This window comes from Caretta caretta, chromosome 2, assembly GCF_965140235.1.
Source record: "Caretta caretta isolate rCarCar2 chromosome 2, rCarCar1.hap1, whole genome shotgun sequence".
Lineage (NCBI taxonomy): Eukaryota > Metazoa > Chordata > Testudines > Cheloniidae > Caretta > Caretta caretta.
Window position 1 is genome coordinate 25,158,008 of NC_134207.1, and position 19,058 is coordinate 25,177,065.

The 19,058-nt window shown below is 38.5% G+C and overlaps 1 protein-coding gene across 2 annotated transcripts in view; it reads left to right on the forward strand.

Annotated features, from left to right (window-relative positions):
• TAF2 (TATA-box binding protein associated factor 2) overlaps positions 1-19,058 on the forward strand; it is a 106,361-nt gene that overhangs the window by 15,621 nt on the left and 71,682 nt on the right. The window contains exons 4-9 of one of the 2 annotated variants that reach the window (XM_075124957.1): positions 4,891-5,009; positions 11,187-11,328; positions 11,764-11,995; positions 13,699-13,883; positions 14,605-14,718; positions 17,263-17,362. In XM_075124957.1, the coding sequence (XP_074981058.1) occupies positions 4,891-5,009; positions 11,187-11,328; positions 11,764-11,995; positions 13,699-13,883; positions 14,605-14,718; positions 17,263-17,362 (892 nt within the window). Of the gene's footprint in view, positions 1-4,890; positions 5,046-11,186; positions 11,329-11,763; positions 11,996-13,698; positions 13,884-14,604; positions 14,719-17,262; positions 17,363-19,058 lie in introns of those variants that run through there. The other variant, XM_075124958.1, reaches the window with a different exon arrangement.

Below are 19,058 nucleotides of genomic sequence, written 5' to 3' on the forward strand. Positions count from 1 at the left end.
ACTGTTCCTAATGTTCTCAGTCCTACTGCTGATATGTTCTCAGTATACCTTAGTTTATTTTTTTAGCCAAGGCACAGGTGGGGAAGGCTGAGTATCTAAGCTTAAAGTTTGACACCTAGATGATCTTTAGCCCTTCTTCCTTCCAAATAAGATACAGTAAATTGAGTTTAATGAAGTTTGTAGTTTACGCTGGATGGTGGATAGGGATTGCGTTCAGATGGAAAGAAAGTAATGATTTAAAATGAGGTCATGTCTACTTTGTGTGGACTTTCGATTTCATGGCCCTCTTACTAAGAATGGAAGTTTGCTTTGGTATCTATGGTCCAAACTGTTCATCTGCCCACCGTTGTACAACACATTATGAGCTGGCTTTCTGTGTGGTTGCAGCCCTCCATTCCCACAATGACTGGATTTCATTGGTGGTGAGCTTTTAAATGTTTTAGATACTTTGAGATGAAAGGTGATGAGTAATTTAAAATATACTTTGTGGTGTGATGTTGCACACTCAATCTTCAACAAGCAAGCTTTAAAAAAAAATGATCTGTAGAAGATTTATACTGGAAAAATGTTCTTGATCTTCAGAGTTTAACATGCTTTTAAGAGATTTTTTTTTTTTAAGGTATGATGTTAAGCCACAAAATCAAGAAAACTCTCAAACTTGATCATAAACAGTCCAGTATTTATGGGCACCAGGATGCAGATAGGATAGTGTTAATGATGGGATAGTTATAGCTGGGTACCACTGGAGAACTGATTCTTAACTATGATTTTCTGTGCTTTTGTGAGTTAAAGCCAGAGCTCCAACATTCAATACAGTATGTGGTATGGAAAGCATATAAAGTATAACAATTTGTATCCAGCAACCAAAGTAGACAAAAGGACTACCAAATTAAAAACCTGTTTCATTCCCAGAAATGTAGGGCTGGAAGGGGCCTTGAGAAGTCATCAAGTCCAGCCCACTGTGCTGAGACAGAACCAAATATACCTAGACCATCCCATATCGTTGTTTGGCCAACCTGTTCTTAAAAGCCTCCAGTGATGGGGATTCCACGACCTCCCTTGGAAGTCTATTCCAGAGATTGACTACCTGTAGAGTTAAAGAGTTTCTTAATAGCTAACCTAAATCTCTTTTGCTGTAGGTTAAGCCCATACTTCTTGTCCTACCTTCAGTGAACATGGAAAACATGTTTGTCATCCTGCTCACAACAGTCCTTAACATACTTGAAAACTGTTATCTGGTCATTCTCCCGTGGCTCCTTTTCTCAAGGCTAACCATGCCCTTCTTTTTAACCTTTCCTGATCGGTCACATTTTCTAAACCTTTTATCATTTTTGTTGCTCTTCTCTGGACTCCTGCTAATTTGTCCACGTCTTTCCTTAAAGTGTGGTACCCAGAATTGGCCACAGTATTCCAGCTGAGGCCTCACTCGTGTTTAATGAGAGTGGGGCAATTACCTGCTGTGTCTTACATATGACACTCAAGTTAATACACCCAAGAATGATGTTAACCCTTTTTGCAATTGCATCACAATTGTTGACTCATATTCAATTTGTGATCCACTGTAACCCTTAGATCCTTTTCAGCAGTACTAGCACCCCACCAGTTATTTTACATTTCGGAGTTGCGCATTTGATTTTTCCTTCCATCCTAAGTGAAGTACTTTGTACTTGTTTTTATTGAATTTCATCTTGTTGATTTCAGACCAGTTCTCCAATTTGTCAAGGTTGTTTTGAATTCTAATTCTGTGGTCCAAAGTGCTTGCAACCTCTCCCTGCTTGGTATCATCCACATATTTTATTAGCATACTTTCCAGTCCATTATCCAAGTCATTAATGAAAACATTGTTGGTTCCCCACAAGATAAGTCCTTCCAGTTTGACAGTGAACCATTGATAACTACTCTTTGATTATGTTCTTTCAACCACTTTTGCACCCACTGTAAGAGCTAGAGAGAGCCTGGAGCACTGGGCCTGGTGTAAGATCTGAGGTCTGAACCAGAGGCTGTGAACCAACGTTAGGCCATGTATTAAAGTAGATGTTTACAAGTTCACTGTCCTATGTATGATCTTGGCAAAAGTATTGCTAGCATTGCTAAAACACAGGTATTCCTAAGAAGCAACAGATATTGCTTCTTAGGTTGATTTAACTGGGAATTGGTCCTGCTTTCAGCAGGGGGTTGGACTAGATGACCTTCTGGGGTCCCTTCCAACCCTGATATTCTATGATTCTATTGGGTATGTGTGAAAACACATTCCAAAATATTAGCTCAGAAGGATCCTGATCTAATACTAAATAAGAGGATGTTTTGCCCTGACACCTGGAGCATTATACAAAAGGAGGTAACAAGCAGACGTCATGAAACACGTGAGGTGGTATATAAGTTGTTTTTCTTAGTCTATACATTTTGGGGTTCTTTGCCTTAACCCTTTGTGCAGCCAAGGTGACAGCAGAAATTCCTGCTGCTGACTGAACTGTTCCTTGCTACTGGGCACTCATGTGTTAGTGTAGCTGTAACCATGGAACTGCGACACTGGTACTGTGCCTTAAGGGCAGTAAACCTGGCTGATTGCCTTCATCACCGAACCATGGTGAATAACATTGTGGTCTGTTGAATTAACAAGCTGCATTCTATGCTTGTGTTAATAACGTTGGCATTCCAGGGAGAGAAACACTGAGCAGCTGTAACAGCTCAGAGCAGCACCTGGACAATGCTAGCACGGCAACAACATTCCAGCCTTCAGCACTTAACAATACCCACCCTATGGCAATTTCATCTAAACCACATTTCTCTAGTTAGCTATGAGAATGTCATGTTGGACTATGTCAAAAGCCTTACTAAAATCAAGATATATCATGTCTACTGCTTCCCCCCATCCACTAAACCAGTAACCTTGTCAAAAAAGGAAATTAGGTTGGTTTGGCATGATTTGTTCTTGACAAATCCATGCTGGCTATTCCGGATAACTCTATTTTTAATCTTCTAAATGCTTACAAATTGATTGTTTAATAATTTGTTCAAATATCTTTCCAGGTATCAAAGTTAGGCTGACTGATCTATAATTCCCCAGGTCCTTTTTGTTCCCTTTTTAAAAGATAGATACTGTGTTTGCCCTTTTCCAGTCCTCCAGGACCACACCCGACCACCATGAATTCTCAAAGATACCGATGTTGCTTCAGCTAGTTCCTTAAGTACCCAAGAATGAATTTCAGCAGGCCACGCAGACTTGAATACATCTAATTCATGTTCATTAACCTGTTCTTTCCCTATTTTGGCTTGATTTCCTTCTCCTTGTTGTTAATAGTAATTGTGCTATTTTTAGTGAAGTCTGAAGCAAAATAGGTGTTAAACACCTAAGCTTTCTTGATGTCATCAGTTATTAGCTCTGCTTCCCTGCTAACTAGGAGACCTACACCAGTGGTTCTCAACCAGGGGTCTGTGTATCCCTGAAGGTAGGCAGAGATCTTCTAGGGGATACATCAACTCATCTAGATATTTGCCTAGTTTTACAAACTACATAAAAAGCACTTGAAAAGTCAGTACAAACTAAAATTTCATACAGACAAAATGAGAAAGTCAGCAATTTTTCAGTAATAGTGTGCTGTAACACTTCTGTACTTTTATGTCTGATTTTGTAAGCAAGTAGGTTTTTACGTGAGGTGAAACGTGGGGTACGCAAGACATATCAGACTCCTGAAAGGGGTACAGTAGTCTGGAAAGATTGAGATCCACTGACCTACACTGTCCTTTCTTTCTCTTGCTTCTAATGTATTTAAGGAACCTCTTCCTATTGCCTTCTGTCTTTTGCTACATGTAACTCAGTTTGTGATTTATCCTTTCTGAGATTGTCTCTACGTGCTTGCACTATTATTTTTTACTCCTCTTTAGCAATTTGTCCATGTTTCCACTTTTTGTAGAATTTCTTTTTAATTTTCAGATCATTAAAGAGCTCTTGATGGCGCCATATTGGCCTCTACCTACCTTTCCTTCTCATTGGGATAGTTTTCAGTTGTGCCTTTAATATTGTTTCCTTGAGAAACGCAGCTCTCTTGAACAGTTTTTGCCCTTATATTTTCTTCCCATAGGAGCTTACGTAGCAGTTCGGAATTTAATGTCTGCTTTTTTTAAGTCCTTATTTTGCTGCTCTCACTTCTTCCTTTCCTTAGATTCATGAAATCTATCATGATCACTTCCACCCAAATTTCCCTCCACCTTCAGATTCGCAACCAATTCCTCTCTGTTGGTGAGAATTAGATTTTTAAATCAGGTTTCTGAGAGCACTGTATACATTTAGGCCAAGGTTTTCCAAAGTGCTGCCTGAAAGTAGATTTCTACATCAGTATTTAGTAATATTTAATATTAAGTAAAGTTATTTTCAAAATGCTGACCACCCTGTAACTCTCATTAAAGTCATTGGGAACAGTTAAGTGCTTAAGCAGTTTGAAAAATATGTGACTTATTTAGATGCCTAAAGTTTGGAGCCTAATTGTAGATTCCTGCTTTTGAAAATCCTGGCCTGAAAAACATACTTTCCACATGGTTCAACATATTGACCTTAGATATTCACTTACGCCAGTAAGTGGGTTGTCAGATTATTTTTTACATAACGTATGTTCAAATTCTTTTAAGAATAGACCTTTTTTGTTTCTGTTTTGTATACTTGTTAGTAAATTTTTATAAGCCTGATTTTTCCAAGAAAGCACTATTGTTTTCAATACTTCTCAATTTGTTATGTCTAAATTTCTCTGTTTAATGCTTATCATATCAAGAACGATATAAACCACTATTATAACAAGAGCCAAAGCAATCAGAGAGCATAAGCTTAAAAGTTGCGCTGATACCATATTTGAATGTGCATTTTAAGAATTGAAATGGGTTTTGTTTTACTTTTAGGAGAAATCTCAACTATTTTTCCAATGCTTATGCTGCTGCAGTCAGTGCTGTGGACCCAGATGCTGGAAATGGAGAACTCTGCATTAAGGTTCCTTCGGAGCTGTGGAAACATGTTGATGGTAAAGTGTAGAGACCATATTGATACTTAAATTAAGGTACTGCAGATTTGATAGCTAGGGCATTTTGTATTGAAAGACATTAGATTTAAGTAAACATAAATAATAGATTAAATTAGGATCACTCTTTCCCCTTCCCCACAAAAACCCCCACCCAACACCTTTTTGGAAAGAATAAAAAGCCCGGATCCACAAAGGGACTTGGGTGTTGCAACAATCAGTGTCGCAACACCTAACTAATAATTGGAGGAGCATTGCGACATGCAGAGCCTGAGTTAGCCTTTACAATGAATGGGAAGAGAGAGCTGCCTGAGAATGGGATTCACAAAAGCTAGCATGCTCTGCAGGGAGCCTCCTAAGCTAGCTCGTGGGAGAAACTGTCCCCTCATGGAGTTAGGCAACTTAATATGAGCTACAAGGGAGATACCTACCTGCTTGCAATTCACAACCAGGAACCCCTCTACTGATGTCAGATGGCTTAGGTTTTGGGGGTTTTTTGCTGGGGGGGGCGTTTTTTAAGTATAACAAAGGGAGGAAAGGGGAAGTTGATAGTAGTGTATATAAATAAGAAGTTAGCGATTGTAAAAAAAATTGATAAGGGAAACAAAAGGATATAAGGAGAAATCTGTGGCCATCAGAGATAAGGTCAACAAAAAGGAGTTTTAAAAATATATTAGGAACAAAAAGAATTCTGATAATGCTATTGGTCCACTACTAGATGGAAATGGTAAGATTATCAATAATAATGTGGAAAAAGCAGAAGTGTTCAATTTCTCTTCTGTATATGGGGAAAAAACATGATATAGTCTCATCTATGGTGATAACACTCTTTCCATTCCACCAGCATCTCTAGAGAATGTTAAACAGAAGCTACTAAAGTTAGACATTTTTAAATCAGCAGGTTCATGTGTTTTAAAAGAGCTAGCTGAGGAGCTCGCTGGACTGTTAATGTTGGTTTTCAGTACGTCTTGGAGCACTGGGGAAGTACCAGAAGACTGGAAGAAATCTAATTTTGTGCCAATTTAAAAAAGGGTAAAAGGGATCATCCAGGTAATCATAAGTCTGTCAGCCTGACATCCATCCCAGGCAATGAAGCAGCTGACACAGGACTAGATTAATAAAGAATTAAAGGAGGGTAATGTAATTAATGCAAATTTACATGGATTTCTGTAAAATAGATCCTGTCAACCTAATTGATACTTTTTTTTAGTGAGATTACAAGTTGGTTAATAAAGGTAATAGTGTTGACGTAATATACTTAGACTTCTGTAGAGCTTGGTACCTCATGACGTTTTGATTAAAAGACTAGAATGATATAAAATTAACATGACTTGCATTAAATGGATTAAAATCTGGCTACCTAAAATAGGTCTCAAAATATCATTGTAAATGGGGAATCACTGAGTGGGTGTGTTTCCAGTAGGGTCTCGCAGGGGTCAATTCTTGGCCCTGCGCTATTTAGTATATTTATCAATGACCTGGAAGAAAACATAAAATCTTCACTGATAAAATTTGCAGATGACACAAAAATTGAGGGCGTGGTAGATAATTAAGAGGAGAGGTCATTGATTCAGAGTGATCTGGATCACTTGGTAAACCAGGCACAAGCAAACAAAATACATTTTAATGTGGCTAAAAGTAAATATATACATCTAGGAAAAAAGAATGTAGGCCATGCTTAAAGGATGGGGGACTATCCTGGGAAGCAGTGTCTCTGGAAAAGATTTGGGGGTAGTGGTGGATAATCAGCTGAACGTGAGCATGAGCTTCCAATCTGATTCATAAACAGGGGAATCTGGAATAGGAATAGAGAGGTTATTTTATCTCTGTTTGGCACTGGTGCAACTACAGCTGGAATACTGTACTCAGTTCTGGTGCCTGCAATTCAAGAAGGCTGTCGATAAATTGGAGACGATTCAGAGAAGAGCTATAAGAATTAGTAAGGGATTAAAAAACATGCCTTATAGTGATATATTGAAAGTGTTTGATCTATTTAGTTTAACAAAGAGAAGGTTAAGGGGTGACTTGATTAGGGTCTGTAAGTATCTACTTGGGGAACAAATATTTAATAGTGGGGACTTCAGTCTAGCAGAAAAAGGTCTAACACAATCCAATGGCTGGAAGTTGAAGCTAGACAAATTGAAACTGGAAATAAGGCATCATTTTTTAACAGTGAGGGTAATTCAGCACTGGAACAATTTACCCTGGGTTGCAGTGGATTCTTCATCAGTGACCATTTTTAAATCAAGATGGGATGTTTTTCTAAAAGATCTGCTCTAGGAATTATGTTGGGGAAGTTCTATGGCCCATATCATACAGGAGGTCAGACTAGATGATTGCAATGATGCCTTCTGGCCTTGGAATCTATCAATTTAAGTGCCTAAGCTGTTTTTTTCTGAGAATGAGTTAAGCACGTGCCTTGCTTAATGCAAAATGAGAGGAAGAGGAGGAAGAGATGGTTTTGATGCCCAACTTTATAATTTTTAGCCCAGTGGTTAGAAACTCACCTGGGATGTGGAAGACCCAGGTTGAATTCTCCCCTCTGCCTGAGGTGAGAGAGGATTTCAACAAGGGTCTCCCACACATCTTGGGAGAGTGCTCTGAGCGCTGAGCTATGAGATGTTTTGTTAAAGGTGTTCTACTTTGGATAAATAATCACCGGAGCAGGGGTACTAGTACCTGGGTCTCCCACCCTCCAGGGGGATGCCCTAAACGCCAGGCATTAGAAGCATCTTCTTTCTCTTTCTACCTCTTACCCAATTACTCTGATTATTTATCCAAAATGGAACAGCTTCAGCAGGAGCAATTGAGGGAGCAGTACTTACTCTTGGGTTTAGGCACCCAAGTACTTTTGTGGATCTGGCCCACACATTGCTCACAAGAGTGACTAGACTACCCCTTACTCACAAGAGCTTCTTTTAAAAATAGCCCTTTTGTCTTAAATGCACAGGCTTTTGGGGTAATGTTTTACCTGTCAACATCAGTCATCTGAAGCTATCCATTTTCACAAGGATAATTTGAAAGGGCATTCTGACTCACGGCTTTGAGCTTCCCTCACAATAGTTAAGAAAATGGTTCAGTTACCCCTCTCTAGTGAGTTCTATTTTTTAAGTCTATTGGTGAAAGCCAAATATCTTGCATATTAAAATTATTTTCATAAACTAAATCAAGGTATATGGGAGCCAACTAGGCATATTTTGGTAAGGATATGCATATTTTCATATCTTCATTGATTTTTAAAGTTACATATCTCTTTTGACTGTCACATTGTGGGAGGTTTGATTTTATTTTATTTTTGTGTGTGGGTGGTCTGGTACATATTGTGAAGGAGAAATGTAGATTCATATGTAGACTGGAATAACTGTGCTGGAACAATTAACTGTTTTCACAAAGAATCAAAAGAGTATCAGTATAACAGTTCATTTATATTTTCTGGGATGTATTTACATCAATCTTTCCTAGATTAAGCTTCTGCTATGATGGTTTCTTTTAGTAGTTGATACTTATTGTATTTACGAATAGTATATTGGGGAGAAGTATGTTATACATGGTACCAGTAGCAACTTTTCATTTCAGCCCACTGTTTTTGACCATTTGACAGCAACTATATGTATGATACATTTCAACTATACCCACAAAAACGAAAATAATACTAGATCCATCCCAAACATCTCATTTTGCAGGTTTAGATAACTCAGTCTGTCCTAAAAATACCTTCAACTAGCCTTAATAGAATTAATATTTATATACCTTGATCAGATGCCTAGCACTATTGTATCTATTACAAAGCTTAGACATTCACATTGTCATTAAGGGAAACCCCATTTCACAGTTTTTTTTTCTTCCTCGCCTTCTTTTCTGTTATGTGGGATAGTTTGCTAATATTTTGTGCAGGTTTTAGGCGACCATGTCACCCAGTTGATAAGAAACTGTTTTGAAATATTTACTGTGCTCATTCTTTAGCCAGAAAACTATTGCTGAACAGTATTTATCTTACCAGTGGAATGCTGAATGGATTTCCTTTCTAAATAAAGGATTCGGGAAATGACAGAAACCTGTATTTAAGAACACACACGCCTAGAGTAATGAATTATTTCCCCGTAACTGCTGTTTAAATTACTATGCAGTTTATTAGCATTATTATTTGTTGATTAAAGCTACACGCCCCACTCCAGGAAACAGTCAGGGAATAACTACTGAACATGTAAAGATGTGTGTGTTCCTTTTCATCCTCATATTGCCTACAACACTGTCAATAAGGTACTCCAACTAAGATGCTGCTCACAGTGGACGTTTGATCAAGTTTGGTTACATAATCCTTTTTGGTATCTGTTGGAAATGGAAATGAAACCTTATGGAGTGTCTGAGTGCACTATTGACAACATTCTAGGCCAGTGGTTCTCAAACTTTAGCAACCCTAGGACCCCCATTTTGATTTAAAATTTTTCATGGATCCCCCTCCTCCCCAGCCACCCGCTCAGCCCCAGGCACTGCACCCACTCCAGTCATTCCCCCAAGACCCCATCCCCACTCCACCCCTGCTCCTCCTCTTCCCCACCTCTTTTCATTCCCTCTCCCGAGCAAGCCCCATCCCTGCTCCTCCTCTTCCCTCCCAGCACCTCCTCCTGGATGCTGTGGAACCACTGTTCCTCATCGTGTGGGAGATGCTGGGAGGGAAGAGGAGGAGTTGAGTTAATCAGTGGGGCCCACAAACTCCCTGGAGTACCCTTGCGGACCCCAGTTTGAGAAATGCTGTTCTAGGCAATGTGGAGGTGCCGTGAAATGCACGTCTTCCTCTTTACGTTCGTATATCTGTATTTTTAAGATTCTTGGTGGATGGGATGTTTCCTGGCGCAGCCTTAACTGTCTAAACATAGTTTTGTTTTCTAATATGGGTCACATTTAATCCTAGTTATCTAAGCATATTCCAAAGGAAAGGTGAATAAGGTAGTAAAAATGTGCCAAACTCAGGCAGTCAATCAGATATATAGGGTTTTGCTTGCAGACAGTCTACTCCGTTTGGGTATTTTAACCAGGGAGTGGGTGGTTAGTGCTCTCAGGCACCACATTTTCAAATGCTCCATGTCAGCCACTAATTTGATCATTTAATTATGGGCAGGTCATTTAATTCCTTATTTCATCCTCCTTTAAGATAGTTATATTGTTTGCCTGCCCCACAGTTGATTTTTTTAGGTATAATATTTATAAAGCATTTTTAAATCTATGCATAAAAGATGCCATATAAATGTCAAGTATTTCAAGAGACAATTGTTAATTTGAAATCGGTTCTGTTAAATATGTAAGGTATTTGCACTTCCAATAAATTGTCCTATCAATTTTTGTGATTTTACCACCACATTTCCCTGTTGACGTGTGAAAGACCCATACTAACATGGAAAACTGACAGTAGTGGTTCAGTGAAACTGTCTGTGCATGCAGTGCTATCAAATGCACAAATTAGAAAGAGAAATATTTTAATTCCTCCATTTCAGTTGTACTGTTTTAGGTGGTACTTGTCAGAATTTTGGAAAAAATGTTTAAACAGATAGTATTTTTAAGTTGATGGTGTCACTTTGAAGCTTAATTGTTGCAGCTATATTAAGACTGTGGTGGAATCTAGTGGACAAATCAGTTGAACTTTATTTCTGAGCAGTCAGTCTTAATGTACAGAAGGATAGCTATAAGTTCACACACAAGATTCTGGGAAACTAAACAAAAGCAAAGACACTTAGCAGTTGCCTACAAAGTTCTAACTGTAGTAGGATATTTTAAGAAATGTGTAAATCAGAAAGGGGATAAAATGTGGATATTACATGTAATTTTTGTGGAAAACATTTGCTGGGAAAACAGATCAGCAGTTACAGTGCAAGTGTAAAGATGTTTTAGTATTGGGGTGTTGGAAGGTGAAATGGAACCACAAGTGAAGGTTTTCATCAATATAAAATTTTAATATAGAAAATAGTTTGATAGCTTGATGGTACATTGCAATATTTAAGCTTTAAATGGCCCAATTGTGTGAGTTGTTGAATGTTCTCCACTTCCCCTGAAGTTAATGAGAATTGAGGGAACACAGTACCTTGCAAGATTTGAGCCTTAAGTGCATGTTTTCTGTAAAATAAATTTTGTATGAATTGCTTTCATACACACACTAAACACATGGTTGCTTTCTTACTGCTGTAGAGTTAAAAGTCCTAAAGGTGCATATAAATTTTTCTCTGGACCAGCCAAAGGGAGGCCTTCATTTTGTGGTGCCCAATGTAGAAGGTAGCATGGCAGAGAGAGGGGCCCATGTCTTTTCTTGTGGATATCAAAATTCTACAAGGTAAGAATCTTAATCCTCAAATGTTATATTGCAAAACAGATCTTGAGTATTTTATAGAATCTCAGCATATTGGAAATACTCGTAGTAATAATTCCACAGTTTTCTAATTTAGTTTCTTGTGGAAAATGTCAGTTGCTTAATCTCAAACTTCTGTTTGGAGTGAATTCAACAGAGTCTGGCACAAAATGAACCACTGGAGATTTCTAAAGTCTGCATGGCATAATTTAATGGGAAACAGTAGCAAAGAAGCTTCCACTGCTGGCAGACTTGTGTGAAGTGTGAGAGCTGTAGAGTGGGGTTGCCTGCATGCCAAGTACCAAAGTATTTAGGAATATATATAGCCTGGAATTGGAGAGGAAAAACTTGTCATAAAAAAGAAAAGTATGTAGTGTTTTCTTATTCTTCTCTTTTTTAACATCCTAATCTTTTTTCTAGATTTTGGTTTCCTTGTGTTGATTCATACTCTGAACTGTGCACATGGAAACTAGAATATACAGTAGATGCTGCAATGGTGGCTGTTTCAAATGGAGATTTGGTGGAAACAATATATACCCATGATATGAGAAAGAAGACCTTTCATTACATGCTGACTATTCCAACTGCGGCTTCTAACATCTCTCTGGCCATAGGACCCTTTGAAATCCTTGTTGATCCATACATGCATGAGGTAATAATCTTCAGAGGACTCTCCTTTTTAGAGAACTGGTAACTTTATTTCATTTTAGTGCCTACAGCTAGATCCAGCAAGTATCATCCAAGAAAGATATATGGTTAACGTACCAGTCTTTGCTAGTACAATTATGGGATGATACTGATCTAGTGTTACAAAACCCTAACAGGATTTGTAAAGGTATCTCTGAAATAAAACTCTAGGTAGAAGTCAGGAAACTAGATTAGTTGGAATTGGTAAAAGGATACATTTTCAAATAGTTTTAAATACAAGCCAGTGCTCATAGTGACTACAAGTTGTTACCACATAGTTCAATGGCTTATATGAATAAATTGGTAGCAAGAGTCTCTTTCATGGTGGCCTGTTGTATTGTCCATGTCCACAAAATGAGCCATTATGATTTATACTCTTGTCTATATTCTCAGAGAGACTGAAGATGAACTAGGCAGGCAAATTAAACTACCTTTTCAACTCAGGAAGTGGCCCATCTATGTCCCTCTTGGTTGGAGTTCAAGGGTATTGGGGGTTTTGTTGGCAAACCTACACTACTAATGTGTATGCTGTATTTGATCTACTGAACAACTGAAAACTTTAGTCTCCAGTGCTGACAGTCTGATATCTTTCACAGGAATAAATTAAATATTGCAAAAATTATGTGGGAAATATAATATCTATTATAAAAATTAGTGGAAGTGATCTGAAAAATCCAGTGATAAAGAAACAGAAACGACATTTCAGCAGTGTTTTAATGGTTTGGAGGCTACTAATGACATTGATCCAAAGACTCTCATGGCTGATGTAACTCCACAGAAATCAATGGTGTTACACCTGTCAGAATTCCAGTCCATTGTTACCAATTGCACAGTAACCTTTGGGGAAATAACAATAACAAAAAGGTACTTACTAGGATGAGGATATGATGTGGTTGAAACTAAATAACAATAGCAGCATTTTGGAGTGGTAGCTGTGTTAGTCTGTATCAGCAAAAACAAAAACAACAAGGAGTCCTTGTGGCACCTTAGAGATTAACAAATTTATTTGGGCATAAGCTTCCGTGGGCTAAAACCCACTTCATCAGATGCAGTGGGTTTTAGCCCACAAAAGCTTATGCCCAGATAAATTTGTTAGTCTCTAAGGTGCCACTAGTACTCCTCGTTGTTTTTATAAGAGCAACATTTGATTCACTTGCTGCTGTCCAATATAAAATAATGCATTATTGCGTGAAGGAAGATAGTGTTCAACAAGGTACCTGATGGATTTTAAAAAAAAGTTATGCCTTTGAGCAGTAGACATCAGTAGGTAGACAACCATTGGAATGCTTCCTAATCTCCTGGTCCAAAATAGTGTCTGTGTGTTGACCTATAGTGCACACTGGTGAATGGGCTAACTTAAAAAGTTTAGTACTGCATACCTGTGTACCTTGACTCATTATACAATACCTTTCAAATAAATTATTTTTCTGTGGCAGCTCTCACAATTAAGATTGGCATCACAATGCCCTTTTCTTCCATGATACCTGTTACCACAGCTGTAAAAGTGCTGGTTTCTGTTACATTCCAGTGGCATCTTACATAGGGACAACACTGTTTTTCTTTTGATTTTTTTCTTTGTTTTAAATGTTATGTAATGTTAAAATTTGATATTTATATATTTAAATATTGCTACATTTCCCATTAAATTAATTTTATTTTGTTTTTCAGGTGACTCATTTTTGTTTACCACAGCTTCTCCCATTGCTCAAACACACCACGTCATACCTTCATGAGGTCTTTGAATTCTATGAGGAGATTCTTACCTGTCGCTATCCTTACTCCTGTTTCAAGACTGTTTTTGTAGATGAAGCATATGTTGAAGTAGCTGCTTATGCTTCCATGAGTATTTTTAGGTTAGTATTTATGATGCTTATATGTCTAAAACTTTGTGCTGAGAGAGAACCCATCCCTTTTCAGGTGATGAGAAGATTAGGGCCAAAAATTTCTAAGTTGGGTGCCTAAAGTTAAACTTAAATAAGGGCTTGATTTTAAAAGGTGTGAAATGTTCACAACTCATATTGACTTCATAGCGTGACTTAAGATACCCAAGTTTGAAAATATTGGCCTTTGTCCATACTGCTGTCTTTTAATATAAGTTTTTTATATTTTTTACAAAGACATTTATATTTAAAATAGCAAAACAAAACCAAGCACTTGCAAGGCTGCATTTTGCTTTCTGTAATCAGAATTGCAGTCACATAAAACATTTAAGTTTGTGTTAAATAAAGTGCAGCTGTCTTACAGAAGTTTGACAATTCGTTGTATTTCTTCAGCTGGAAAAAGGTGCCATGTATCCATAGAGTTTCACCATGTAAAACACAAAAAGCAAAGTTCTGTAGCATTAGTTCTGTATTTGGGACAGAAGCATTATATGTATGTGAAAACAGCTGGAGATCTTTAGGTTATTTAAAGGGGCTGTCTTTAGGTTATTTGGAAGAAAAGTAGAAATTAAGTTATTTGCATGGCAAAACAGTGAAAGATTCCCAAATTATAGTATCACATCTTGTATTTTGTTTTGATTGTGTTTCCTTCTTTTGTAGATTGTGCTTATGTTCTTTTTTTGTTTTGGTCTAGCACAAATCTTTTACACAGTGCAATGATTATAGATGAGACTCCACTGACAAGGAGATACTTAGCTCAGGCTCTGGCTCAGCAATTTTTTGGCTGTTTTATATCCAGAATGTCCTGGTGAGTATCATAAAATAGTACTATATACAAAACAGTAATAGGATATTTTGGAAGTATAATTTGCATGTTGCATTTTACCCTAACAGTAGGCGAAGCAGTATCCTTAGAAGAATTATTACAGATCATTAGGATCATCAGTGAATAAGAATTCAAGAGAAATTGTTTGGTTTCCTGCTGAAAGAGAAAATAAAGAAAAAACATTGTTCCCACCAGCTACTAATTACTGAAATTATATAACCTAATGTATGTAGTGATTATCAAATAAGGTCGGGCAAAGTGAGTAAAAGAACTTAATCTTAGGAGATCAGAATCTGACATTAGAGGTTGATTGTAATAGTAGATAAAAAAATTGTAAGGGTTCTATGAAAAAATGATGAATGAAGGGTCCTAACTAGCCTTTTGAGACCTGTAGCTGTTGGACCCATACAAGCTGATCAGGGCTGTGAATTCTGGTTCTGGAATAGGTTAATCTGTTCAGAAAAAGTATATCTCACAATGATGTGTTAGACCGTGGTTCTGGGCATTTAGATACGCACAAAGAAGATTAATCTCACGTCGTAGGTAGAGCTGTTAGTGCTGCCTTTATTTAAAGTTACCCAATGCTTTCCATTAAGATTTTTTTTTATAAAGTTGCTTATCATTTTGCCAAACCTTAACTATTTGATATGAAATTTTCCATGTCGGCTCTCTGCCTCAGGTTGAATTTGAAAGTTTTAAGAAAAATTGCGTAGTTATTTCTGAAAACAAGATAAGAGAAAAATACTGTTTTTTCTCATGTTAAAAAAATTCTTACAACAGTTTTGTTGAGAAGCTCTAGTGCCAATGTGCTTTGGAACAAAGACTTGAAATTTGGCAGAGGGATTGCCTTTGTTTGAAGGATGTGCCTTTTGCTGTTCCTGTGAATATTTGGCCAAATTTGGCCAAGTTATAAGCCTTTGAAAAATATGCACATATTCTTAGAGTTTGGCAGGTAAATTTTCTGAAGATTCCACCTACATTAGTCTGTGGCCTGTGTTGTGCAGGAGGTCAGACTAGACGATCATAATGGTCCCTTCTGACCTTAAAGTCTATGATTAGCGCCACAGGGGCTGATCATGACTTTCCCTGCGATTTTCTCCCAGCTACTGAAGGCTGCTGTGGTACGTGGCACCAGAACTGATGGCACAGAGACTCTCTTCTATGCTCTCAGTATTGCCATCTGCTGCCACCCAGGCAGTGTGGAGAAAGAAGCAGCCTGACTGGATTTCAGAAGGAATAAAAGGGTACTTGTACAGTGGGAGAACTAGTGGATTACGACAAGAAGTCTGGTGAGGGTGGATACTGGGCCTGGGAGCTGGCAGCGGGAGGGAGAAGTCTGGGAGCAAAGAGAATGGGATTGGCTGAGCAAGTTTACGAGGATGGGGAGCGCCTCACCTGCATAACTGTACAACTCTACCCATCAAAAATCTCTTGCAGTTTCTTTCTATTCTTACCCACCTGTACATCAGCCTGTTAGCATTCATGTAAAGTCTTGCCTATACTATAGATTTCAGCCATCAGTGGCCTACCACGGGTTTTGTGGCACCAGTGCAAACTCCTAGCGTAGACTAGGCAAAGCTACTCTGAACTCTTTGCCCTGATGTATCTTAGCTGTGCTGAAGACACGATTGGTCACTAATAGCTGTAATTGGGGCAAATTACTGGTATAGACAAGACCTTAGTGCCCTTTACAAGGGCCCCTTTGGTGCTCTTTCTCCCACTCACGTCTTTGCAGCCATCTATGCCACTCTTGTGCTTGGAACTTGATGCTGTTGTTCACCAAGTGGCTTCCTTCTGCATATTCATATCCCTCCTCAGAACGCACTTCTCACGGGCATCTACCCAAGCATGAGATGGTTGGGGTTGGAAAACTAAAGATATTCTCTAGGAATTATTTTGAGGAAGTACTGTGTGGTCTGTTTTATATGGGAGACCAGACTAGATGATCATGATGGTCCCTTCTGGCTTTGGAATCTGTGAATCAATTAATATATTTTGACTTCAATATTGATGAGAGACTCTACTGAGTAGGAACTGCTTCTTTCATATTTGTATAGCCTTAAGCATACTTTTGTACATACGTACAGTTGTGATTATTTTGTGTCCGTCTTTTCTATGCACTATACTGTCTAACTCTTGTCTATCGCATTAAAGTAGCTTTCAAACAATTAAGATTATGTAGACAGACATGGATTTTAATACTTACTAAAGTAAATATTCTAATCTTTTTTATTGTTACTGTTTCAGCTAAAATCAATTTTTGTATTTTAATCTGGGCTTCTGTTGTAAAAGAAATTCACAGTTTTAACTGGCTCTTTGGTTTCATGAATCCCATCCAGGTGCAAATATCACATAAATCGGTTCACAGCTCGTCAGGCTCCTATTGATTTAGACTTGAGAAGTTATATAACCGGCTGAAATGTGTGCATCAGTGAAACATGAAGCATGAGCTGCCCTTGGCTAGTTCAAAATACCCTGCAAGTCAAGGAGACATTATAGATGTCTCATAGTTTTTTCTTATTGCAGGTCAGATGAGTGGGTGCTGAAGGGAATCTCTGGCTATATTTATGGCCTTTGGATGAAAAAAACCTTTGGTGTCAATGAATATCGCCACTGGATTAAGAAGGTAATGAGACAAAAGAGGTTTGTTCTTGTAAAGCATGCATACGTTTTAATATAAAGATAAGGTAAGGTAGAAACCAAATAATACAGTTTTGTATAACAATTTAAAGGGACACTGTCAACTTAATCATACTTCTGACAGAACACTTTTATCTCCTGTTTCAGAGTAGCAGCCGTGTTAGTCTGTATTCGCAAAAAGAGAAGGAGGACTTGTGGCATCTTAGAGACTAACCAATTTATTTAAGCATAAGCTTTCGTGAGCTACAGCTCACTTCATCGGATGCATTCAGTGGAAGATACAGTGGGGAGATCTATATACATAGAGAACATGAAACAGTGGGTGTTGCCATACACACTGTAAGGAGAGTGATCAGGTAAGGTGGGCCATTTCCAGCAGTTGACAAGAACGTTTGAGGAACAGTGGGGGGTGAGGGAGGGGGAATAAACAAGGGGAAATAGTTTTACTTTGTGTAATGACCCATCCACTCCCAGTCTCTATTCAAGCCTAAGTTAATTGTCTCCAGTTTGCAAATTAATTCCAATTCAGCAGTGTCTCGTTGGAGTCTGTTTTTGAAGTTTTTTTGTTGAAGAATTGCAACTTTTAGGTCTGTAATCGAGTGACCAGAGAGATTGAAGTGTTCTCCGACTGGTTTTTGAATGTTCTAATTCTTGACGTCTGATTTGTGTCCATTTATTCTTTTGCGTAGAGACTGTCCAGTTTGACCAATGTACATGGCAGAGAGGCATTGCTGGCGCATGATGGCATATATCACATTGGTAGATGCGCAGGTGAATGAGCCTCTGATAGTGTGGCTGATGTGATTAGGCCCTATGATGGTGTCCCCTGAATAGATATGTGGACACAATTGGCAGCAGGCTTTGTTGCAAGGATAGGTTCCTGGGTTAGTGGTTCTGTTGTGTGGTTTGTGGTTGCTGGTGAGTATTTGTTTCAGGTTAGGGGTCTGTCTGTAAGCAAGGACTGGCCTGTCTCTCAAGATCTGTGAGAGTGATGGGTCGTCCTTCAGGATAGGTTGTAGATCCTTGATGATGTGTTGGAGAGGTTTTAATTGGGGGCTGAAGGTGATGGCTAGTAGCGTTCTGTTATTTTCTTTGTTGGGCCTGTCCTGTAGTAGGTGACTTCTGGGTACTTTCCTGGCTCTGTAAATCTGTTTCTTCACTTCTGCAGGTGGGTATTGTAGTTATAAGAATGCTTGATAGAGATCTTGTAGGTGTGTCTCTGTCTGAGGGGTTGGAGCAAATGCAGTTGTATCGTAGAGCTTGGCTGTAGACAGTGGATCGTGTGGTGTGGTCTGGGTGAAAGCTGAAGGCATGTAGGTAGGAATAGCAGTCAGTAGGTTTCCGGTATAGGGTGGTGTTTATGTGACCATCGCTTATTAGCACTGTAGTGTCCAGGAAGTGGATCTCTTGTGTGGACTGGTCCAGGCTGAGGTTGATGGTGGGATGGAAATTGTTGAAATCATGGTGGAATTCCTCAAGGACTTCTTTTCCATGGGTCCAGATGATAAAGATGTCATCAATGTAATGCAAGTAGAGTAGGGGCATTTGGGGACGAGAGCTGAGGAAGCGTCGTTCTAAATCAGCCATAAAAACGTTGGCACACTGTGGGGCCATGCGGGTACCCATAGCAGTGCCGCTGATTTGAAGGTATACATTGTCCCCAAATGTGAAATAGTTATGGG